Source organism: Sabethes cyaneus, chromosome 2 (assembly GCF_943734655.1).
Source record: "Sabethes cyaneus chromosome 2, idSabCyanKW18_F2, whole genome shotgun sequence".
In the NCBI taxonomy this organism is placed as follows: domain Eukaryota; kingdom Metazoa; phylum Arthropoda; class Insecta; order Diptera; family Culicidae; genus Sabethes; species Sabethes cyaneus.
The window spans coordinates 98,279,298-98,306,274 of record NC_071354.1 but is presented as its reverse complement, the minus strand read 5'-3'; the positions used below and the strand labels follow the sequence as shown (position 1 = coordinate 98,306,274).

At 40.8% G+C, this 26,977-nt stretch overlaps 1 protein-coding gene across 1 annotated transcript in view; it reads left to right on the top strand.

Annotated features, from left to right (window-relative positions):
* The window catches only part of LOC128735746 (uncharacterized), a 155,119-nt gene that overhangs the window by 82,628 nt on the left and 45,514 nt on the right, over positions 1-26,977 (top strand). Inside the window, exon 2 of the mRNA XM_053830235.1 lies at positions 12,705-12,934. Coding sequence (XP_053686210.1) covers positions 12,705-12,934 — 230 coding nt within the window. The remainder of the gene's footprint in view (positions 1-12,704; positions 12,935-26,977) is intronic.

Below are 26,977 nucleotides of genomic sequence, written 5' to 3'. Positions count from 1 at the left end.
AATGGAGTTGCATGGTATTTTTTTACAAAATGAACGCTATTGTGGGTAAACTCGAATTCTGCATAACGAATTAATTGTCAACATTTGTTAACTAACTTTGTTCATATTTCGATACTCAAGTTATTGCTTCGTAAATTTTTGAGAGTTGCCTAAAAACGTAATAACTCATATACTACCATCTTTGTTTAAATTGAAGTGTAAAAGTATCGTTCAAATCCATTAAGTTGTAAATGAATTGAATTTGGAATTAGGTAAAATATACTGTTACCATGTGAGTTTTCGATTTTAATGGAGGATGACATACTAGACAACTTAGAAACTTAGTGCACAACCATTGGCCATTTCTACGACTTGCGACCGATTCGTATATCTTTGTTATTGTATAACAAAGGTAAAAAAGCAACACCGAAAGTTATGTCCATTGCAATGGCTTTATTTAATTCGATCACAATTTTATTTCACCATTGGAGATAAAATCACCGGATCCGCAGTGTGTTTGGAAGCAAAATGTCCCCCGAACGTACGATGTAGGTATCCGTAGAAGTTCATCGATGATTGTGTTGCACCGGAATGATTGTGCCGTGCACGGCGGCGGCACCACATCGATACCAGCCCGGGCTCGGCATCAGGATAATTGTATATGGGTTAGCCAAACAGCCAATCAATGTCACTATTTATTCTGGTACTGGCTCCCGTTGGCGGCAATTCAAATATTATTTTTGAACATTTTACGCTCCAAATGCCCATATATGAGCATCAACGCTTTTGTCCCACATAGAAATGGTGCCGGCAATGAACTGTTTGCCCGCTGCCGACCGTACCACCACGGAACGAGACGCTGATGCTTAGGGATTTCGTGATGCTCGCGTCATTGCATTGTTGGCAGACAGACGATTCGAAATTCGGTTCCTTCTATTGTGTTGCGATAGCGTAGGTAGGTATGTGTTTGAGAGATAGGCTAGTGCCGTCGAGTGCACTTCCATTACAGTGCATGGCATGCATTCATTCGGATTTGAACGGTAGGGTGACCGATTACAATTCTATGAATATCATTTCGACTTATTCTGAAATACAATACGTGGAATGTGTGCAGAAAGCTCATAAATCCAAAAAAGGAAACGAAAACAAGTAGAAACGATATCTTTTTATGTATCTATTCACGCGCATTTTTAAGTCGATGCATTGCAATATTCAACACAGCGAGCTCCAATGCAACGGATGCGATTTCCATGAGTAAAGTTAGAACATTTTGAAAATGTTTGTCAAAGTTTGTAGTACAATAGTCAAATAGTCTAGTGTTATGAATTTATTTCTATAAATTGTCCGTTCACATACGAATCATGGTTATTTTTATCATCAGGCTAATATGGCGAATGTTTGATTAGCTGTTGGAACACTCAACTTTCATTTAGTTTGGTGTTTGGACCCAAGCGGTTCGCTTTTCAAACTCTTTTTCAAATCTACTTCAAAAGCTACTTTTAATCGTTTTTCAGCTTATTGGGCTTTGTCTTTAAAAATCTTTCTGTATGACTAATGTAATAAAGCTCCAAGAAGCAATTTGAATTCTATTGTACTCTTCGTTTATAAATCTGCTGGAGTTACAAAATTGTTTTACTGCCAAATGGCCCATTCTTCAGAAGTGTGTATAGCCTGTTTAAAGCGGTCTACAAACGGAGTGACAAACGACATGTTGTATATAGGCTACTAGCTGACTCGACAAACTTCGTATTGCCACAAATTAAACTGTGTTGTACATAAATCGTGAATCTCGGATGACCTTTGCCCCAAACTCGAGTTTTGCAAGTTTCTGAGGAGTTCATGGGAGGTTTAATATTCAAATTTTCCCACAGTAAAGTAGGAAACAGCTCCCCCCATTGCATTGCTTAGCCTGATAAAATAAAGCGGATAGCATTTACAAACAAACCTTACAAATCTTTTCACCGAATACCATTTTGCGGAACACCAACTCTAGAATTTCGCAAAATACCATTTCGCGAACAACCTAACGCGGGATGTACCATTTCACAGAAAATCTTTTCGTGGAAAGTACTATTTCGTAGGGGTGACCCAACTGAAGAAAAGTAATAGGGGTCAGCAGATCTAGGAAAATAAATAAACCTAGATAGAAGTGATCTCTACGGGGGGGCTGCCCCTTCGTAGTGGCCGGCGCTTCCGACGGCAGGGCGTCGGCGGTCGACTAATGTAACTATTGATAGTTTTTGTTGGTCTTGTTATTGACTAATCTATACCTATAAAAATGGATTTCTGTCTGTCTGTCTGTCCCTATGTTCCTTTTGGAATCGGGAATCGGCGTGAAAATTTGCATGTAGGGGTTTTTGGGGCTAGGGAAGGTTCTCTCGATGGCAAAAGACCCCTCCCCCCACTAAGAGGGGGGGCTCCCATACAAATCTATACCTATTGTGCTAGCTTACTTAGATGTGCGACCGATCACGACGGGTGTATACATAAGAAGAATACTCGATGATCGTCAGTCAGTTTGCGGAGAAGCCAAAGGTCACTCACACATATGATGCTTATTATAATACTTACTTATATACTCTCTGCTTCAGACCAGTATCTACCACATCTCCCTTTTCCATTAAATTGAATTTATAGTAAAATGTATTTTATAGTATTTATTTACGATTACCACGGCTAAGTACAATGTTAAAAAGTCTATTCATTGAAAGGTATTTTGTAATCTATAAGTTTAGCTTGGTAGGCTGTTTGGGAATCCTACCGGATCGACGAACCTTCTTTGCTGGAGAAGCTTTAGGGGATTCAGTAACTTCATCAAGCGATTCCGGTAATTTCTTAAGATGTGACACATTTCGGTCATATGACTTACCCGTATCAACAGATTTGACGCGAACGTTTGAACCATTTCGCTCTTCAACCTGAAACTTCTCTGGTAAGAAGCTGGTTGAGAGCTTATTTTGAGGATGTAAGTTTCTCATGAGTACTTTATCCCCTTCACCAATGTTACTGAATTTAGCCTGGCGCCTATGATCTTCCCGCTCTTTTCCAAGTAGTTTTGATACTGCATCTCGATCAGAATATTCGCTGCTAGGAACTGATGATGCCACATCTTCAAAATCTGGAAACTTATGTCGTACCTTACGGTTTTGTAGCAATTCACTAGGAGCTCTACCCGTAGTAGAATGAGGTGTATTATTGTACATTTCCAAATATTGATCCGTTTCAGCTTTCCAATTACCATAGAGTGCGTTAGCTATCTTTAATCTTTTTAGCAGAGAACGATTTTGGCGCTCTACTTCGCCATTGGCTTGCGGCCAATACGGTGAAGTGTGGTTAAGATAGATTCCTTTCATTCTACAGAACTCCCCAAACTCGGTTGATACAAATTGCTTCGCGTTATCGAGTGTTATAGTTCGTGGTACACCCCACACACGAAAAATTCGGGTCAATCGCTTTATGGTTTCCTTGGCGGTAATACTAGCCATGACCTCCAATTCAACATATCTGCTAAAGTAATCGACCACCACTAAAATATACTCACTATTTGGCATTGGTCCAAGAAAATCAATTGCCAGGTCGATCCACGGCTTATCTGGGAGCGGGCGACGTTGCATTGGCTCTGGAGGGTCAGGAATCTGGACCAGACGGCAGCCCTCACACAAATTACATATTTTAATTGCGTCTTGATCCATGTTCGGCCACCAACATCGGTCTCTCAGTCGTCTTTTCATACAAGATTGTCCTGGATGACCCTCATGGGCAAGCAATAACATTCGCTCACGCAAAATTGATGGGATAACCAACTTGGTACCACGTATTATTAATCCATTAGCATGAGAAAGTTCATTACGAAACGCTGCATACGGTTTGACCGTTTCTGATGACCAATTTCCATCCATAATGGCACTTTGGATGGCTTGCATTTCACTGTCCTTGCCACTAGCCTCAATAACTTCAGAGATATCAATTGCTGCAGTTTCTTGGATGGATCTTATAGCAAATTCCGTTTCATCGTCATAATTATCATTATTTGAAGGCTCGTTCGATAGAAGTGCCAGTGAAGAAGCTACATGATGAATATAAATGCTACTTTCATCTTGTGAGTTTTCATCATACACATGAGAAGCCATGCGTGATAAGCAATCAGCTATGTTTGAAGAACCTCTTCTATAAACAACGGTGAATCTAAAAGCCTGCAGTCTGAGCAACCATCTCTCGATCCGAGCCGTAGGACGAGATTTTGTAGTAAATAAAACCTCTAAGGGACGATGATCGGTTTCCAGAACGAATGATATTCCCAATAGGTAGATTTTAAACTTTTCTACGGCCCAAACAATTGCCAGTGCCTCTTTTTCTATTGGCGGATAACGTTTTTCAGTGTCTGTCAAACTACGTGAAGCATAGCTGATAACACGTGGCTGATGTTCTTTAAACTGCACCAAAACTGCACCAAGTCCTACCCCTGATGCATCAGTTACTAGGACTGTCTGATCCTTTGGATCGTAATATCCCAGGCATTGTACCGATCCAATTTTCTTCTTCAAAAGTTCAAATGATTGTTGGTGCTCAACCTCCCATTTAAAGTTACTCGAGTGTTTTAAAAGATCTCTTAACGGGTTGCTGTTTGTAGCAAGGTCTGGAATAAATCTGGAGACATAAGTCACAAGTCCCAGAAAACTGCGAAGTTCATCTTTCGTACGCGGTGGTCGGCACTGCAAAAGCGATTTTACTTTTGCATCCGAAGGAAGAACACCGTTTTGGGTAAGCCTGTGACCTAGAAAGTCTATTTCTGGTTGTTTGAACTTACACTTTTGCATGTTGAGCAAAATACCATAGTTATTCAACACTTGCAACGTTTTCTTGACCGCTTCATCATGCTGCTTTTCGGTTTGTCCCCATATCACAATGTCGTCTATAAAAACAACAGTATTATAACACTCAGCCAAGATAGATTCCATTAGGTTCTGAAAGAATTCCGGAGCATAGTTGACGCCAAATAGAAGCCTCGTATACCGATATAAGCCCCAATTCGTGATAAACGTCGTAATATCCCTGCTCTCTTCTGCCAGCTCTACCTGGTGAAAAGCTTGCTTGATATCTAAAGTGGAAAACAAACAAGCTCTGCTAAATTTAGGGAGTATATCTTCAAAAACCGGCAAAGGGTGGTTTAATCTCTGGATGGCCTGGTTTGCCCGTCTCATATCAACACATAATCTTAGTTCCCCATTGTCTTTCAAAATAGGAACCAGTGGGGATACCCAAGAAGTAGGTTTTGTCACACGCTCAATAATACTCATTTGTTCCAGCTCGTCTAGTTTATCTTTCACCTGATTGAGTATCGGAATTGGACAACGGCGCAATGGTTGAATTACAGGAGGAACGGTGCGATCAACTGGCAGGACTAGTTTAAACCCTTTAATTTTGGGGAATGGCTTCACGATTTTAATTTGATTTACGTGATTCTGCGAAGAACTCGGAAATCCAATGCGCAACAGTCCGAGTTGACTAGCAGTAACTTTTCCTAGTAGAGGTTGTTGACCGCCTTTGATCACATAAAAGGTACTTTTGGTTGTAATAGTTTCGTTACCATCAGAAACTTCTAAAGCTGCATCGAAAACAGTTAATAACTTTAAAGGAACTCTGCCGTAAGCGAAGAACCGTTTTGAGTGATCAAATCGTTCTGAATGTATTTTCACCCCTCTCAGCTTCAAAAGCTCCCATGTGGTGTCGTCTATCATATTATGCGTAGAGCCGGAATCAATAAGCATCTCGATTTCGACTCCTCCAACTCGGCAAGTGAGATATTCGTCATTACCGCTATCAATTTTGTACACGGAAACATCCTCTTGCTCTGAACCTTCCTCTTGAGATTCAATGTTCATTACATTTCTAAATCGCTTTGGATTATATGTTCGTTGACCTTTCATTGGAGAGAGCTTTCGCTTTTCGTTTCTATTTTTCTTGCACATTGATTGAAAATGACCCACATTTCTACACAGATGACATGATCTACCCAAAGCCGGGCATTTTTCATTTTCGCTATGCTTCCATCGCCCGCAACGAGAACATCTGGCTTTGTATGCTGGTAATCCAGAATCTTTATAAAATGGTACTCGCTTATTTGTCACAACCAGCTGGTTGACCTCGGAGACACTACTGGGCCTAGTCGTCATTTGAGCAGCCTGATATTTAACCGATTGGTACGCATTTACAATTTTTGATGCTTCATTTAAAGTCAAACAATCCTTTTCCAAAAGTTTTCTTCTCAAGTCTTCTGATGCATTTTGAATAATTTTGTCAACAACTGCAAGTTGTCTGCATTCTAGCTCAGTTTTACCAAAGGTACATTTGTCCGCTTTTTGTTGGATACGCAGCAAAAACTTTTCTATCGGTTCTTCATTTTCCGGAATCATAGACCAGAATTGATAGCGCTCGAAACATTCGTGTTGCTTTGGGGAAAAATGGTCATTTAGCTTATCTTTCGCAACAGAGTAAGGATCAATTCCGTTTAGCCCATCGACGTCTGCCTCTGGAATTCCATAGAATACCGCCTGTAGCTCAGGCCCACCCATGGCCAGCAACTGAGCTTTCCGACTTTGTCCATCATTGATATTTGTTGCTGTCATAACATTTTCGAACCATCGAATCCAAGCTGACCACGCATTTCTGATCTCGGAAGACGGAAGATGTGCAAATTTAAATTGCGGTAAATTATACGACGCTGGACTGAAAAACGATACACTTTGCACGATTTGTTGTTCCTCCATTTTCCTATACATAAAAAATAATATGTATATTCATTCACTTCACTCGCACTCTCTATTTTTCTTTTATCCAGGCAATATTGGGATAGCTGGCGTATGTGAATTATAAACAGTGCAGCGAATTTAACCGCTTTACTACACATTCAAACAGAGAATTTAATCTCAATTTCCAACAGAGAATTTAATCTCCTTTGTTACGCAAATATAACCCATGCACAGTGAATTGAATCACAAGCAAAATGCTTACAGATCATTGCATTGCCAGTGAATTTAATCACATAAATCTGAAAAACCTGGCCGTATTTAGCAGGATGGGAGAAACGAAAATGAATTCCTGAGCACACTCTACACGTACATTACCATTTCATATGATTAACGTTCATCTATATCACATCCAATATTTACAAAAATAAACACCAATATCACCCACACTCATGCTTTCATCTACATACCTGTATTCCGAGCAGTAGCAATGATGGGAACTTCGTTAACGTGAATGCCACGAGCATGCAAAAGCTGGATACAACTACAAACAATATCCAATAATAGCGATCACGGTTCTTCGACATACGATACAAACAATTATCCAAAATTGAAGCAACTGCCACAAAATACACACCTCCCATCACATACCGTGCAAACCTTCAACAACCGGTTATCACACACATCCCATATACAATATGCTGTGTGTGTGAGCACTTGCGACTCATTTTTCTGATCACGCCACTATATTCAAGATGGAGATTTTTCGACATGCAATTCCACAAACAATTCTTTTCATTTATCTCACACGTGATTCGCACAAATTTAACGCATTTTTCCTCTCGCATTCATTTTTCCGACACACATCTCTTCAGATACCACCTTTCTAATATTACAATTGCGGCTTTCATTTTCTGGCTTTCTATAACTGAACACTCAAGCAGCAAATTTCACAACATTGCCTGCATAAAAATTATTCCGATGCACATTTACCTTTTTATAGCACTTAAAACACTTGAATTAAGAATATACTTTCAATCACCAGGTAATTATTTGCTAACGCGGACCACGTTTTCTTCCTCGTCGCCACTTGTGCTAGCTTACTTAGATGTGCGACCGATCACGACGGGTGTATACATAAGAATACTCGATGATCGTCAGTCAGTTTGCGGAGAAGCCAAAGGTCACTCACACATATGATGCTTATTATAATACTTACTTATATACTCTCTGCTTCAGACCAGTATCTACCACACCTATAAAAAAGGATTTCTGTCTGTCTGCCAGAATGTTCCTTATAGAATCGAAAACTACTGAACCGATCGGCGTGAAAATGCGCATATAGACGTTTTCGCGGCCAGGGAAGGTTCTTATGATGGTTACAGACCCATCCCCTCACTAAGAGGGGGGGGGGCTTCCATACAAATGAAACACAAATTTCTGTATAACTCGAGAATTAATCAAGCAAATGGAACAAAATTTCACATGCGAGTGTTTTTGGAGACAAGAATTTTTCTATGGTGAATTGAGACCTCTCCCCACTTTAAGAGGGGGGGCTCCTATACAAATGAAATACAAATTTCCTCATAACTCGAAAACTAATTAATCAAATGGAACCATATTTGGCATGTGGGTGTTTTTGGAGGCATGAATTTTTTCTATGATGAATTGAGACCCCTTACCTTTTTAGGAGGGGGGCTCCCATATAAATGAAATAAAAAATTTTATCATAACTCCAGAAATAATCAAGCAAATGGAACTAAATTTAGCATGTGGGTATTTTCGTAGGCTGTTTTTTTTGTATGGTGAATTGAAACCTCTCCCCACTTCAGGAGGAGGGGGCTCCCATACAAATGAAATAAAAATTTCCTCATAACTCCAGAATTAATTAATCAAATGGAGGGTTATAAGGACTCTCATACAAATAAAACAGAAATTTTTGCGTAACTCAAAAACTAATCGAACTCGAGAAATTTTAGACTCTCATAAAACATTAATCAAAAACAAGACCACCAAAAACTATCAATAGTAACATTAGATAACTCAGCGCGAGACGGCCACAGGCCGCGAGTGTTACCGGCGACCTGCCGTCGGAAGCGCCGGCCACTGCGGGGGGCAGCCCCGTAGAGATCACCTCTATCTAGGTTTATTTATTTTCCTAGATCTACTGACCTCTATTACTTTCCTTCAGTTGGGTCACCCCTGCGAAATGGTACTATCTACGAAAAGATTTTCCGTTTCGAGTGAGGGGTTTCAAACAATCATCAAAAAAATTCCTGCCTCCAAAACCTTCCCTGGCCCCAGAAACCTCTATATGCAAATTTTCACGCCGATCGGTTCAGTAGTTTTCTTTAAGGAACATACCGACAGACAGACAGAAATCCATTTTTATATATAAGATTCGTATGCGTGTGGTTTATGCCTCGGTATCAATGGTGAAACTAGGAAAGAAAAAAAACTACGATCAAAGCGGCGACAAATTTTATCACATCGTCACGAAATCGATCCGTGCTGCCAAACAAAAGCATACAGTTTACAATATCGTCTAAATGTTGAACTCGAAAAAATATAGTTAGAACTTTTTTCAGTAATATTGACAAAAGTCACACAGGAATCGCCGAGGAGTAAATTACAGCAGTTCTCCGAATAAGGCCACGGCGATTTCTTAGTTGCTCATTAACCAACAAAGTTGATTTTGGCGCATTGTTAGTATGTAATATAATTTAATCAACTACCAAAAATCAAGTTTATTGGTTGATGAACAGCTGTTATATAACGGGGGTGGAGAACATCATAAATTGCCTTATTCAGGGGACGTCTGTAGGTGTAACGACGACAGTTTCATTAATAAACTATAATAAGAGTTTTACGGTGACTAAAAACCCCAAACGTAATGGCGACAGATAGTCGTGTGTTACTAAGCTGCTTTATCATTTCTGTAGACGCTCTATCTCTCTCTCTCTCTTTCTCTCTCTTTCTCTCTTTCTCTCTCTCTCTCTCTCTCTCTCTCTCTCTCTCTCTGTGTGTCGGATGCTAGCTTCTCCGACAAACAAGATTTTTTTTTCTTTTGCAGTACTTTGCTGTTTTGGCCCACCTACAGGGACTATAGGTTACAAAGGCGCCGAGGCACTCAAAATCCGCTAAATTTTGAAACTAAACATTCAAAATTTAGCGGTTGTTGAGCGTATCGGTGCCTCTGTAATCCATAGTCTCTGTAGGCCCACCCCCTAATAAATGTCAGTTTTATTCCATCTTTCTTTTTTGTCGGAGCACTACCGATTGTATGCTCTCAAGGTCACGGAGCTAATAGCTTTAGTCCTTTAGGGAAAACAAAAATGAGAGAATGGCCAAATCACTCAATAGCTCGCAACTACAGCACTCATTGATGATGTGAAAAATGTGTCGCTGATTAAATGATGACCAGTACTCGCGAGCTACTGAGTTCCATTGACCAATCTCTCAATTCAGTTTTCTTTACAGTTCATATAATTGCCTGTCCGGCGTTTTCTTTGGATACGCAACGTGAGGCATACGGACTGTAAGCATACGGACATTAGGCATAATGAATGTTAGGCATAAAGGACGATAGGCATAATGGACGTTAAGCATAATTTACGAAACTTCGCTTTTCTATGAATACGCATTTGAGTTAACCATCGCTTCTTCACAATACAATGAGAACCGTGGCCGCCCATTTAACATAAGTTTATTTCGCATAATGCTGTTTTGCATAAACAACGTTTGCCATAAAAACAATTGCATAAGCATAAGAGACCATCTGAAAGAAAAACATTTCGCTTGGAAAGGCAGAAAACATGCAGTTAGGCAAGACGGCCACAGGCCTTGAGTGCTGCCAGCGACCCGCCGTCGGAAGTGCCGGCCACTGTGGGGAGCAGCCCTCGCCCACAGAAATAACATCAATCTAAGTTTATTCGCTTTTCTAGGTCTGCTGACGCTTGTTAGTTTTGCCTATCCCTCGCAACAACTTACAGGGCTGATAACGTATGCATTTAAAAATGGACTTTCTTCGGATGGTGATAATAAAACTAAGACAGCTAATTGAGTTTGATAAATTTTCCGTGGAATGTAATTATATTAGCTTACTTGCAAAAAAATTCAACCTGTCCTCTATGACCGGACAGTAAAGTAATCAGCAGTTTTATCTTAAAAACCTAAAGTGTCCGACCATAGACGACTTCCCCCTACTACCTGACGTTTTGGACTTAGGTTTTGGCCTGCCACTGCCACTGCCAACTGAGTTGTGCACTATGGTCAAAATGTTTAGGTGTGTACATTATTTTAGCACCAAACTAATGCATTTGGAGCCGTTAAAATTTAAACTTCCGTCCGTTGGTAATCAGCGACTGGACAAGAAAACGTAACCATATTACCTTTGAAAAAGGCCAAAACCGAAGGCCGAAACGTCAGGCAGTATCAGGGTTGCCACATGCACAAATTATTCTGTGTTTAACAGATATTTGAAAGAAATCGCCTGTACAGAATCTGTATGCATAGAATACAGATTTTTGCCAATTACACAGATCAAACAGATTTTTGAGCTTTTACATGAGAGTGAAACATACGGAAATAGTCAGTAAATGACTCTCTATCTCTTTCACTCTCATTATTTTGCATAGGACAGATTTTTGCACAGATATTTTTCCTTGCCGGACAGATTGTCACATTTACCCAACAAAAACACAGAATTATATGTAGCATCCCTGGGCAGTATGCCGTTTTAGATATAAAACTGACTGGAAAGCCGAAAATCCACAATACAATATATGTACCTCAGTCGATCTTAACAGTTGTTATTACCTTAAAACTTTCGATTCCTAAGCAACAACTACATTTTCACGTCCAGTATAAATAAGTATTTGTTCAAATACACAGAATTCTTTTAAAACAGGTACCCCTAGAGGTCCAAAATTTTTAATTAGTAATTAGTATCATAAGAGCCCATCATACTTTTATCTGGAGTGGGCTACGGTTTAATGTTAAGCATACACTTGACACAACTTGATTTACTGAAGTATAAATTTTAGATTCACTCATAACATTTTATTGCGTTATTGTACATTCTCTTATAAGGCGAAGTTTGTGGAAAAATCGAATTTCAATCTCATAATGTGTGAAGCGTTTTCATAATTTCTACCAACTCTTAAACTAAAATTTTAATCTTTCACATATATACGGCCTTTTGAAGATCTAATTTATGACTCAACGGGATTTGGAAAGGTCATGAAATTTTCTCTTTACATCTATTCAGTTCGAATACAGACAGTTTGTTGCGTCTAACCATGTGTATTCAAACGAGGCTCGAAATCAGTTTTAGGTACGATCCAGGTAACCCCAATATACAGGGCTTATCCGTATCTCAAACATAAATTACGATTTTTCATGCTTTGTATCAAAACGTTATACCTACATAAATATGAAACATCCGCGTAATTTTACGGCCCGCCTAAGGAGCCGGTTTATGAAATGAACACTAGAGCGGGCAAATGCTTATGACACATAATTTTACCCGTCGGAATTCGTCCGTCGTGCGAGAATAAACTCACGGAAGCAAATATTTAGTCTGCAGCCGGAATTCGACCCCGGAGCAAACGCAAAAACTTTCGCGATTATTCAGTTTGATTGCGCTATTCTTTTCAGCGAAGCAACTACCCGCAGAGCTTTTCCGTTCTTTGACTTTCTCGTGAGCGCTTCGAACGGTGCTCGGCGAAAGAAACTTGCCCGGAAGCCACTTTCGCTTAATCAGGTAATTAAGCGAGTGCTCCCCTCTGCACAGTTTAATTTACGATTGTTTTCTCGATTTCCATCGATTTGATTTAGCTCTGTAGTTCCCTAAGCCGTTCGAAAACAAACACAAAGCACACGCGTTTGCTTTAACAATACCAGCTTTTCCTCTCCGGTGCTGAAATTAATTCGCTAATTGATGGCATTCTTTTCTGCGCTTTTCTCTCTAACCAACAGGCGGTAACACAGATTCCAGCAAGGACCACTGCAATAAAACAGTCGATATCTACGAGGATGTTGCATCGCCGGAGGTGACGAATCTCAACCGCAACAGACCGCTCACGTGCTGGTACCGATTCCGGAGCTTCCGAGGGGCGCCCCGTGACTGGGTGCTGAGGTTGAATTTCAAAAAGTTCAAAGTTGGAACGCTGCTCAATGCGACTCACTGCGATGGCGGCTATTTACAGGTGAGTTTCTGATTGTGATTGGGTTGGGAATAAAGGACCGGGAGTTTTTTTTTTGCATTTCAAAAAAACACGATGGATCGATGGATTCCTTTGAAGGTGCAGGTGGTCTTTGCACAATTCCGGTCGTTTGGGATTGACATTTTCAAACAATTTTAAGAGTTTGACTTTTAGCCCAAGCGCGGTATTGTACAATTGTACAAACAATAATAAAAAACAATAGTTAAAGTATTACTATTTACACTAGCGCGCCTAGACATAAACAAAAGATTTGGCACCCGAACTTCCAGGAGAACCCGAGCAAGAGAAAAATACTGAAGTATACCTGATCCAGATATTTTTTGGTGAATAACTGCATATCTGAATTTGGTATTGACGAGCTTGACATAAGAGGTAAACTATCTAAAATAATAGCTAAAAATGTTCTACAAACTTTTTAATAACTGGTTTTGTTATTGCAATATCTAAATAATATCAAATGTTTTTGCTACACGGAGCATCAATTGAAATATTATACCCCAATGAAGCATTTACAAGCCATTCTTTGTAGTTTCATAGCTGATTCAGTAATTCATTTGGTACAGTACACTGTACAGTACAGTGGTACAGTCATATCTCATCGAGATATTCATAAGTTATTATTCATGAAAATGTGGTAAATAATGAACATCAAATTTAGATATGATAGCTGAATTTGATATTCATTAGGTATGGATGAGGTATTGGCTCCTGCTCGGGAATGTTTTGGCCTGGATCTCTGTCCTCCTTCTGGCGCTTTTTCATCCTCAGGATCGTGGTCAACTCATTCCTCGCTCGTCGATATTTGGCCAAATTCACTCTCGTGGATATGCTCAGATAGTTTTCCCAAGCTCTTTTTCCTCTCTATCGCTTCTTGGCATTCCCCGTCAAACCAATCATTTCGTGCACTCGAGGTTTCCACACCTACTCCATCCGTTTTCGTTAGTATCCTACTCCATCCGTTTTCGAGGATCGAAGCATCTAGCTCCACAGAGGAAGGCAGAGCTTCATCCAGTGCGCGCGCGTAGTTTTCGGCAGTTCGCGGGTTGTCAATGCACGTTTATGATGGTGTAGTTGAAGAAACGGCCTTTTATCCTCAACACGCACATCCTCTCGTTTCAGTCTATTACGCGATCCTGCATTTTGCCCAACACTACGAAGCCCGTTCCCAGCTCGTTGGTCGCTCCACCACTCTGGAGAAATCGGGTTTTGCCGCAACGGATCCTCCACACCTTCTCGTCTTTGCGACAGATCTCCTGCAGTGCCACGATGCCAAACTTTCGGGGTTCTAGCTGATCGAGCAGCACCCTGTCGCCACCAACGAAATTTAGCGATCTGCAGTTCCATGTACCAAGTCTGCATTCCATGTCCTTATTTCGTCGCCTTGGTCCATGCTGAATATTCCGAGAAGATATTTCTTAACTCTTGTCAGTTTTTTAGGTTTAGATAGGTAGCCGTACTAGGGCTTACGCTACCGAGTCTCGTGATGGGGCTGCCATCTGGCAGTGTCGAGACACACTATGCCTCCTCCCCTGTCGGTATACGACCTTAGTTACCACCGAGGTTGGTTACCCGATCTCCGCTAAGGTTGCTCGTATTCCGGCTGTTACCACGTGGAGGTAGGGATAGGAGTTACTAGATAAGAGGCTAGGGACCACAATGGGGTCTGTTTTACGCATTATCCAACCATTTACCAACCTTTATTTATCACAAAAATACCTGCTGGTTTGGTTTAAAACTCCGGACGTTCGGATACAATTGGATATGAACTCAAATTTGAAATTGAATATGAATATGAATATATGGTACTACCACCTGCCTTAGCAGAACATCCGTTCATAGCAATGAGCCTATCATGTCAAAAAGAGTTGAACATATTCAACGATTGGTCATGCTTCCCAACTCTTGTATGAAGGGCCAAAAGGGAATTGGTCGATATGCAACATCACTTACACGTACCAGGGATTTAGAGAATCTCCTTCCAAGGGCTAAGTCACCTGAGTCAATCGTTGAATAAACCGTCCTAATGCAGAATGACTCCAGCAGGTGGGGAGAAGAGCCCGCTCATTATCCACGATGTGTTGTTAATCGGGTCAAGATTAACCCTAGAAAGTTGACTGTTTCACTCTCCCTAGGCCCACCGCTTCAAACAAGTGCTCTGATGGTCCCTCCCTCTTCCCGATTCTAGTTTATTTATGAAATGTGGTATATATGGGTAAAAATAGAACAATCTCACCAGCAGTCCTTCGAATGGAATAGAGTTGCGTCTTTTTAGTTTCCATAAATGCTTCTAATAATTAATTTAATTTTTCTTCTGGTATCCAATATCCATGTGCAGTATTAACACTCGTATTGGCCAAAGTTTTCAATATAAAGCAGTAAATGCTTCATAAGCTAAAACGACAAAAATAATTAAAATAACTTATATTATGCTTACCAGATCGTGTGGCTCCACCGTCTACCCAAAACCTCGATTATGAGATCAGGCAGCCGGGAACCACACAGTATCGCACATCCTAGCTTGGCTACTCAATAGAGCATTACCGGGTATGGCCACGTGTAGGCGCTAGGTAGGGGCTTGGGATAGCTAGAGCTATATTGGACGCTCCTCATTTGCCTTCCCCATTTCATACCCATGAACTCAAATTTGAAATTGAACTAAAAATTAGATTTGGAACTGGTATCAGGTATCAGCATCTTTGGCTCTAGCAGCACGTTCCTCACAATCATGTGGAAGATTTGTGCCTTGCCCATCTTGCCCGTGTCATCATTTACCTGATGAGGACGGGAAGGAGAACAGGAGGAATAGGAAGGGGTGGATGAGGAATTTGGACAAACACAAACATATATATACCGAGAGATTTTTGTACCCCCGAGGGGATACTGCAATCCTTGGTAGTTTACTTATCAAAAGTACACCTCCTGGGGGGTATACTCATGATAAATAAGAACTTATAGCTCAATACCGCTTTCGGTAAGGAACATCAAAATGTCTCGTAATTTTAGTTTCTTAAAATCCGATTCATTTAAGACGTAGGATCCAAAGATCCTATGACGCAATTGTGCTACTGCAAATTACGTGATATGGTGTACCGTAGTCGGATTCACATAAATTACAATGAAACGATTCAGCTCGCTGAATCGTAGCCATATGATTATTTAGTCTGCAGTGATCAGTCAGTGATCTGACAAGAATACTGCAATTTACCTTTGAGTGTTGCAAAAGAAATTTCGCAACCTTCTCACAAGGCTTAACAATGAAACTTTTCGTTTGACGACAAGTTTCAAGATTTTCCCAATAACGTACATGTTCAGATGAAAACCAAGATCGAATCTTTTGTTTTATCCAACATGCCGCAATTGGTAAAGAAGGTTCCGGTCCGAAAACCGACTTTTCTGCTCCAGATCTTGCTAGTTCATCAGCCCATTCATTTCCGGTTATACCAGAATGGCCAGGAACCCAAACCAGATGAACGGCATTTAGAATGCTTAGTTCTTCTAATTGGGTGTGGCAAGCGATGACTGTTTTAGATTTAGAATTAGCCGCACAAAGGGCTTTTATAGCGGCTTGACTGTCAGAACAGAAGTAGATAATCTTGCCTATCAGTTCTTTCTGAAGTGCAAACTGAGCTCCGCACATAATTGCAAAGATTTCAGCTTGAAAAACGGTGCAGTAACTACCCAACGAATAGGATTCCTCCAATTCCAGCTCACGGCAGTAAACACCAGCACCCGCGCGACCTTCGTACAAGGAACCATCGGTATAACAGACCACATAGTCGGAAATTTTCCTTTCCATGTAGCCTGACATCCAATCCTCTCTAGGAGGAAAGTCACTTGAGAAAGTCCTATACGGGAAAGTACGCATGAGCGTTACATCGCTAGGAGCAAGGGCAAACTTGTCCTCAGCAACAATTTGCAACCACAATCGAGTATGACCAGTGGAACCGTCCACAGACTGCCAAAGGCCAATCGCGTGTAGTCGATAAGCACATATTAGTGCCTCTTGCTTTAGGTGGAAGTGTAGAGGTTTAATATTGAAAATAGCTTCTAGGGCGGCAGTAGGAGTTGTAGTAAATGCACCAGACATTGCCATTAAACACATCCTTTGAAGATGGTTTCGCTTTGTCTGGACAGTCACAACTTCCCCTCTCTGCCACCATACAAGACAACCATACACCAGTATTGGTCTGACAACGACCGTGTATAAACAGTGTATGTATTTGGGTTTAAGCCCCCAAGAGTTGCCAATTGCTCGTCTACATTGCCCAAAGGTCATGCACGCTTTTTTAATTCGGAAATCAATATTTGTCGACCAACATTTGAAAGGGGCGGATAAGCCAACTGTCAAACAGAACGAGTGAGAGTTATTTTTTGCTGGAGCAGCATAGGAAAATAAACTCTCACTCGTTCTGTTTGACAGTTGGCTTATCCGCCCCTTTCAAATGTTAGTCGACATTTGTGGACCAGTCAAGCTTGGAATTGAGAATCAACCCCACGTACTTCACTTCGTTCACAACATCAACATCCGAATCGTAAAAGCGCAGAGCGCGAGCTCCATTGGTATTTCTACGTCTTGAAAATAAGACGATAGATGTTTTGCTCGGATTTACCGAAAGTGCAGTTTCTCGGCACCACGTTTCTACGACACGTAGTGCCTGCTGCATTAAGTCAAATAATGTGCTTACGCACTTTCCAACTACTAGGATGAGATAGTCATCCGCAAAACCATATGACGGATAGCCTAGACCATTGAGTTTCCTCAATAGGCCGTCCGCCACAAGGTTCCATAAAAGAGGCGAGAGAACGCCACCTTGTGGACATCCACAAACACTTTGCTTCCAAATGCTTGCTTGCCGTAAGGACGAAAAAAGCAATCGGTTACTAAGCATTTGTTCTATCCACTTTATGATTATTGAAGGCACATTATGATAACGAGCAGCCTCCAAAATGGAAGCGAAAGATACGTTATCAAACGCGCCTTCAATATCCAAAAAAGTTCCTAAGCAAGATTCCTTTTGTGAAAAAGCAACCTCAATTTTATCCACCACATCATATAATAAAGTGGTTGTAGACTTGCCACTTTGATAAGCATGCTGTGCTGAATGAAGAGGAACTTCTACTAAGCTTGTTTCGCGGATGTGGTGATCAACAATCCGCTCAAGTGATTTAAGCAAGAAAGACGTTAGACTGATTGGTCTAAAACTTTTGGCTTGCTCGTATGTCGCGCGTCCACCTTTAGGAATAAACTTAATGGTTATTTCACGCCATTGAGTTGGGATGTACCCAATAGCAATACTACACACAAACATCCTTCTCAGAATGTGTTTGAAGTACTTGAATCCTTTTTGCAGTAGAATAGGGTATATTCCATCTGTTCCAGGAGATTTGTATGGAGAGAAGCTGTTCACGGCCCACTCAATCGCTTCAGTTGTGACAAGTCTCCGAGCAAAAGCCCATGAGTCTAAGCCACCTAAAACGATTTCTGGATCGTTTCGAACTTCAGGTTCCACACAGCCCGGAAAGTGACTATAAAAGAGACATTCCAGGATTTCATTGTCATTCGAACAGTATTCACCGTTTGAACTTCGAATGTTATTAACCTGATAATCTTTCGATTTTGACAGTATTTTATTAAGTCGACTTGCCTCGCCGAAACTGGAAACGTTGCTACAGAACCTGTGCCAGCTCGTGCGTGCTGAAGATCGTAGAGTCTTTGCATAGGCTTTCCGGGCCTGCTTGAAAGGCTCCACGCCATCCCTCCGACGTCTATTCCAGGCTCTCCTGCATCGTTTCTTCAGTTTCGCGAGATGAGAGTTCCACCACGGTGTTCCTCTAGTCGTTTTATTAGTTTTTAGCGGGCAAGCTACTTCAAAAGCTTCCGCAATAAAAGATGTTGTGACATCTACAGCCACATCCAAGTCGATCGATGACTCAATCGTCGGTTCGAATCCTTGAAATTTCGTCGCCAGTTCCTCCTCAAAGAATTCCCAGTCAGAAAATCTCGGATTGCGAAATGTTGCAGCGTTCAAGGAGACACCCAAATGATCAAAATATATAAAGCAATGATCAGCCAACTCATGACTGATCCTGTTAGAGCAGAGTGTTATATCTAACACTTCCTCTCTACCAGCTCGTTTGAAAGTTGGACAATTGCCAATGTTGAGTATTCCAAGGTTGGTACTACTCAAATATTCCATCAAATCAGAGCCTCTCAGATTGATATCCGACCTGCCCTAAATGATGTGATGGGCATTGGCATCACTGCCTACAATGAGTGGAATCCCATTAGATTGGCAGTATCTCACCACATTTCTGAAATCGTCGCTGGGAGACGGTTCATCGTGTGGTAAGTATGCAGAACAGTAGACATAGCGCCGATGGACATCATCCACGACGAGTTCTACTGTGACTGCACAAATATCTCGAGTAGTCAACTCAGAGATAAGGCATGCACTAATTGACCTATGCAACAATATGCATGCCCTGGGCATCAAACGAGGATTTGTCATACCAGTTTTGCTGAAAGCAGCAAAGTTCTGGTTTCCAATATCCGTCGAATGAAAGTACCCCTTGCGAAAATATGGCTCCTGAACCAATGCGATGGTGACAGAGCCATTAAAAAGTTTTTCGCATAAATACAAATTTGCTGCCCGTTTGTGTTGAAGATTTATTTGTGCGACCCTAACTATTTGACTAGCGGAGTATATGCACAAACAATCTCCAACACAGATCAGACAGCAAATTGTAAGCGAAGCCAATTAAGTTGGCCAGAACGCACTTGGCGTAAAACCCATAAGGGGAATTGGGCAGGACTACTATGCTGTTCCCACGAAACGCAAGGGACAACAAAGATCGACCGTACCAGAGCCCCGCATGGCACAGTAGGGGCAAGATGCCCAAAGCACTCCGTTCGCGACTGGCATGTTTTCACCCCTCCAGCCATTCAGTCATCGGCACGGAGATAGACCTTGACTTAGGGGCACCTGATTTGCCGACCCCCGGCAGGATCAGGTCCCGTGGCTCAATTTTTGCCCAAACGTACAATTCGGCACCAGCCGCCAAAGGGCGTAAGTGCAGATTGTGTAAAACAGACCAATTTAGAGTCTCTCTCTCTGTGCTAAGCCAGCTGAGAAAATAACTCTCTCCCGGTGTGCTCACACCCCGCAGCCGCGCCCTCCGAAAATCCTGCGCCGAACTGCATGATTAGGTAGCCGGAAACCACACGGCGAGTGTTCCACCTTCTCTGTCTGCATACGACAACCAAAGTTGCGTACCACCAGGCAGGGGCGGACTGGCCCACCGGGCAACCGGGCAAATGCCCGGTGGGCCCCAGTAAAAATTTCGTCGTTACATAAAATGAGATTTTCCAAAATTTTTCTTTCAGTTAAACTTTTTCTATGACTCACGAATGTTCAATTGCTGAGGCCCCATGATTTATGAAATCAAACAATTTGATGACTGAAAATTCAGCTTCAAATGGGACTATTGGGGCCCCGAACTTTAAACCAAAATTTCTCTTTCAGTTAAACTTTTTCTATGACTCACGAATGCTCGATTGCTGGGGTCCCATGATTCATGAAATGAACCGATTTGATGATTTGAAATTCAACTTCAAATGGAATTATTGGGGCCCCGAACTTTAAACCAAAATTTTTCTTTCAATTAAACTTTTTCTATGACTCACGAATATTCGATTGCTGAGGTCCCATGATTCATGAAATCAACCGATTTGATGATTGAAAATTCCGCTTTAAATGGGACTAATGGGGCCCCGAACTATAAACCAACATTTTTCTTTCAATTAAACTTTTTGTATGACTCACGAATGTTCAATTGCTGGGGTCCCGTGATTCATGGAACCATTTAAGTTGAGCTGTTGGGGTCCAAGCTCAGAAAATATTACCAGCTTCAATTCTGAGTAATTAAAAGTAGAATTAGTATTTCATCCGCAGTTATTTGACTACTTATAAATATCGAACTGTCGGCTTAAGCTCCATACTTAGTTTACTTCAGTGGCGACGGTCCGTTATCGATCCTGCGCCGAATGAATTATGGTCCTTCAGTACTCAATCCTGGGCTACCTTTCTTCAAACCCCTCGAACACCAGCTGAACGTGCATCATCCTCGATAGCGCACATCTATCATTGCGATGTCTACTCCGAGGTCTACGGCCTCTTCTTGATTCTATGCTTAAAATAATTTTGGTTACTCTTTCGTCGGGCATTCTAGACACGTGACCAGCCCAGCGCAGACTGTCCCACTGTACTATCTTCATTATAACAGCATATTTACATTCTTAATACAGCTCGTGGTTCATGCGTCTGCGCTACACGCCATTTTGGATTTTGCAAAATTTTACGCTAAAACCTGAAGCATTCGTCGATCAGCTTCTTTTAGCGTCCATGATTCATGTCCGCAAAGGGCCACCGAAAGGATTAGTGTTCTCTAGAGCGTCAGTTTATGCGAATTTCCAAGCTACGGGACTTCAGCTACAAAATGTATTGCCTGCGTAAAGGCCAATTCGCAGCTGCAATTAGTCGTTTTATTTTGCGACTTACATCGTTGTCACATATCACGAGCATACCAAAATATATTCAGTTCCTCTTCGACACCAACACCATTTGGATTTCCGCGTCATGTACTTCGTTTTGGCGGTGTTAATGGTAAGTCCCAATTTCTCAATAAATGACCTAAAGGCTTCTTTCGCTGCTCTTCTTTTGATTTCGGTGATCATCCGCAAAATCAAAAAGCACGTGAGGTCTCATTTGCTATTCTGACTCATAATTTTTACTCATCCAGCGTCACACGAATCAACGTAACTAGTTCTGTAGGAAAACCATGTCCTAGCGTTAACTGTCACAGCTAGTGATGTCCGAAATTTTCAATTATTCGATTACCGATTAATCGGCGAGCGTTGTCTGCACTATTCGATTAATTCAACTATTCGTACTAGTGGTATTCGATTAGAAATATTCGAATACTTTTTTCATTAATTCGATTAATCGAACGATTATGAACGATTAGCGGCCATTATTCGGGGATTATTCGCATTCATATTATTTCCTTTGAACTATTCGATTAATTCAACTACTCGTGCTGGCAGTATTCGATTAAAAATTATTCGAATATTTTTATAGTTATTCGATTAGTTGAATTAATCGAATGATTAATGGACATCACTAGTCACAGCTCATTTCGTTTTACTGAATCGTATGCCGCCTTGAAATCCATAAAAACATGATGAATCTGCAAGTTGTACTCCCGGAACTCGTCAGTTACTGACGCAGGGTAAATATCTGATCCATCGTGAAGCGACCCTCATGAAAACCAGCTTGATACTCGCCGACGAAGAACTCAGCTAACGGACTCAGCCACACAGGATAGGGAGAGCACCTTATAGGCAAAATTGAGCAACGTAATGTCTCGATAGTTTTTACTCTCAAGTCGATGTCCGTTTTTTAAATTATGGGAAATGAGGCCAATCAACCACTCCTCCGAGATTTGTTTTCCTCCCATATTCTGTTCCTGACAATGAGGTGGCGAATTGTTTCGTACAGTTGCTCGCTCCTCGCTTTTAGAAGTTCAGCCAGGATAGCATCCTTTACAGCAACTTTACCGTTTTTCAGCTCACTGATTGCTCTTTTGACCTCCTCCTGTGTTGATGGCTCCACAGTTTTGCCGTCGCTCAAAATTCTTATCCTGTACCTGCTGATCTTCGTGTTTACTTCTCTATTCAACAGCGTCTGGAAATACTCTTCCACCTGGCTGCTACCGTCGTTTTGTTAGTAAGCAGGTTGCCAGCACTATCATTGCACATCACAGGCATGGCAAAATTCTTGCACCTGACCGTTTTGTAGAAACTCCGTGTGTCGTTGCTGGCGAACCTCTCCTCTGGACTGGCGAGCACGTGCTCTTCGTACTGACATTTTTAGACGGTGGGTTCTTTCTTCCGCAGCTCTACCAGGACGAACCAAAAAGATTCGCGCAGAGTTTCGGGTCTTCCTCACATCGGAATCGTGTGAAGAAATTCTGCAGAGGATTCGCACAGAATACCTTGCTTATAGAAGCAGAATTCTTATAGGAAAATCCAAGAGTTTAATCCCAGGGATAGCTACAACTCGGCACGAGAATCGCCTGCACTATGGACTGTTTTGTTCTGATTTGAAGACGCAGTAAGCTACTCATATATATTGAACTGTTTACATCCCATCATTTATAAAATCAGCTTATTTGATACTTGCAATTTTGCATGTCATTAACCCTATAACTTGAAATCTGCAGAAATATAAATGGGTGATAGATGAGGAAAACGTTGCATTGCTGGCAAAGATGCACAGTGGCACTTATCAGAATGTGAAAAGTTCTCTTCCGGGTTCGCTGAAGCACGGTCAATAAAGAATCAAATATTCACGCTGCGGCAGATCCTCCAAAAAGTTCATGAATACAGAATTCTACGCACCATTATTTCATTGATTTCAAAGTTGCGCATGATTCCATCGACCGTAAAATCATGGCCATTCTAACCTCGCAGTGGACTTTATCAACGTGATGGTCCCTCATGTGGGCTGTTCAACATGCCGTTACAGGATGTTATTAAAGGAGCAACACACAGGCACAATCTTCAGCAAATCTAGTTAGTTCGTCTGCTTTGCCAATGAAATGGATATTGTCGATAGAACAACATCTGTGGTGGTGGCTGAAAAAACTAAAACTCAAAGTAGCGAAGATTGGGTTGAAGAAAAATGCGTCCAAACTAAAGTACCGTGAACCGCTAATATGCCGCACACGCTAAAAGTTGGTAACTCGGTCCTAATAACGACTGAGTTTGTTTTGTTTCGAGCATCGAGCCGCTATGCTGCCCGTTCTCCCGATACTCGACACTCGACAGTGACTGAGTCGAGTCAAGTTGCACGGGGCCCCTAATCTCAAAGGCCCGGTGGGCCCTTTGGCTCCCAGTCCGCCCCTGCCACCAGGTGCGCAACTTTGGCTACCGTACCCCAGCCGGCACCTCGTGGAGGTAGAGATAGAAGTTAGAAAACAGAGGTGATATATTTGCACATGTTCACTCATTTGCCAGCCTATTTTATCACCAACCTTTACCATTTACCAACCTTTATTTATCACACAAATACCTGCTGATTTGGTTTAAAACTCCGGACGTTCGGATACAATTGGATATGAAATCAAATTTGAAATTGAACTAAAAATTAGATTTGGAACTGGTACATTATTTAGAGTCGAAGTTGGATTTAACTTAAGGAATTAAATTAGACTTGAATTTGTATTATTTTTGATATTTCAAACTGAACTGGAAATTGAATTTAAAAATGGATTTAAATTTGGAAAATTTGGACTGAAAGTTTTACTTGGGAATAGACATGAATTTGGACTTAAAAAAGAGCTTGAAGTTTTCATTTGGAATTCAAATTTTACTAGAACTTCAGAGCCTAAATTTGGAATTAAATTGGAATTAAATTAAATTTAAATGAAGATGAAATTGGGCTCAAAATCTGACATACAATCGGACTTGAAATTGAATTTGGCATTAAAAATTAAATTAGATTTTATTTTGGACATGGACACGAAATTAAACATTTTGAAGTTATGATTGACATTTTTCGTCTTATTCTCTCACACGTTTTACTTCTTTAATGTTCCTTTTTTCTCTTTTCCAATTTCGTTTTTCCATTTTTTGTTTCATTTTACTACTTTTCTGTACCGTTTTTTTGGTTTTTGTTCTCACCATGTTAAACCTCTTGCCATGTTTTCCTCTCGTCCTTCCTTTCTTCTCTCGTCTTTCCTTTTTTGTCGCGTGATTTCTTTTTCAATCTTCTTTTTTGTTTCATTTTTCTTATTCTCAGTTATGTTCTTCACTATTTTTTGCATTCTGTCTATTTTCCAGATTTTCTCTTCCCTCCCCCCTTTTTTCGTTTCCAGTATTCATATTTTTCTAATTCTTCTTTTTCCCGTCTTTTGTCTTCATTTGTTCCATTTTTCCTTTATAGTTGCCCCCGGTTTTTCCTCTTCTCCGTCACGTTTATTCTGTTTTAGCTTCCTTTTTGCTCGTTTACTTCCGGTTCCACTTTTTTCATCTTTTTCTCTACAGTTTAACCTTTTTCTTTGGTCCGCTTTTCCAGTTGTTGTTTTCTTCTTTTTCTGTCCCGTTATTCCATCCCGTTTCCATTTCTCTTATCCATTTTGTCCCATCTTTCTACTTTTATAACCCGTTGGACCTCTTTGTATCGTTTTTCTCGTTTCCTCTCTTGATTTTTTATCTCTCGCGCTATTCTTCTTTTCCTTTTTGAATTCTTTACTTACTATTTCCATTTCTCTTTCTTACCTTATTGTCCTTCTTCTTCTTTCCCATTTTGCCAGCTTATCAGACCCCTTTTTATTTTTCTTTGCTTTATTTATCTCGTTTTCTCACTCGTTTTTCCTTTTTCTGTCTGCTGTTTCCACTTTCTCTTCTTTTCCTGTTTCTTTTTTCACCCTTTTCAGTCCTTTTTTCTGTTTTACTTGTCTTTGACTCTATCGCGGTCCAACGTAATCCTTTTTTATTAAAGGTTGGGGAGCGTTTGGTGAGGAAGAATGGTAGACTGGATGATATGGCGAAACTTCGATGTGGGGCCAAGAATATACCGTCGGCAGGTAGAGCGTAAGTGTGTGTGTCCGAATTGTTAAACTGGAATGATCAAAACTAGATGTGAGATTATCTAATATAGGGTGTTGGGTACTGATAGTTTAATTGTCAAAACACTTCGGCGCAAACCGAGAGAGTGTGGGTTAGAGTCCCACTCAGTAATTGAACTGCGCAATACATGTTTGGTTCCACATCGCAGTTTTGCAATATCATCCAGTCTACCATTCCTTACCAAACGCTCCTCCAGCTTTCAAGTCCTGATATTCTGCAATTTTCAAAACACTTTTTTCTCTTTTTGAGTCTGTTTTGTCTCTTGTCCTGTTAATTTCTTTTCTTTTATTTTGTTTTCGTCTGTTCCGTTCTTCCTCTTATTGTATGCTTCTTTTCCTCCTTTTCTGTCACGTTTTGTCCTTTTTTCTAACCCGTTGTGTCCTTTTTTGGTTCGATTTTCTTCCTTTTATACTTTTTTTTGAAAATGTGGAAGTGTCTGATGCGAAAAATGTATTGAGTTGTTCAATGCCAGATGGAACTCCAACCCACGCTCTTTCGGTTGCCTGTCGAATGTTTCATTACTCTAAAGTACTGCCGCACTCTAGTATTAGGTAGTCTAATATCCAATGTTGTTCTCATTCTCTCAGTTCTATCATTCTACACACGCACCATGCGTAAGTCGGTTTAATAACTCTAATACTGTTAGAAAGTCACCATTTGCCATAGTGCACACCCCATTATCCTTTCCAGTAATGAAAAACAATCAAAAGTTTGATAACATTGATAGGAAGTATCAGGAGTAACCCTAATCATCATACTGCAGGCAAACAGAGTTAGAAAATTATGACAACTCTCCATCGCAAATATATATATATATATATATATGTATTTATTTCGATTTTTCCATGCCCCCACCCCACCAAAACATTTTAATTAGGTTCTACAACATGGTTAAAAATATAGCCTATCCTTTGACGGTATTTCGATTACAACTTGTAACGTTCCCCATGTGATAAGCTGCATGTGTCATTAAAACAATTTTCAAAAAATATTTTTTTACCAAAGAGCCATTTCATAATTCCATTAATATTCCAGCCTATTCCGGCATTATTTAAAAACAGCGTCTGCATCGATTATCAAAAATAACACATAAACATACGAAGGCACTCAGCTTCCCCCCCAAACTATAAAATGGTTGATTATTATCAGGCAGATTGTATCACCTTTCTTGTTCGGCCGCATTCACATAACCCTTAACGATAGTGCCATCGCAACCCCGTTTGCCCAATTTTGAACTCTACATAACATAGCTGGCAGCAAATGATGATGGCTTCTGGTGTTGTTGGCTGGCTGTTGATTGCTGGGCGACGATGCGGTGCGGTGCGGTGCGGTGC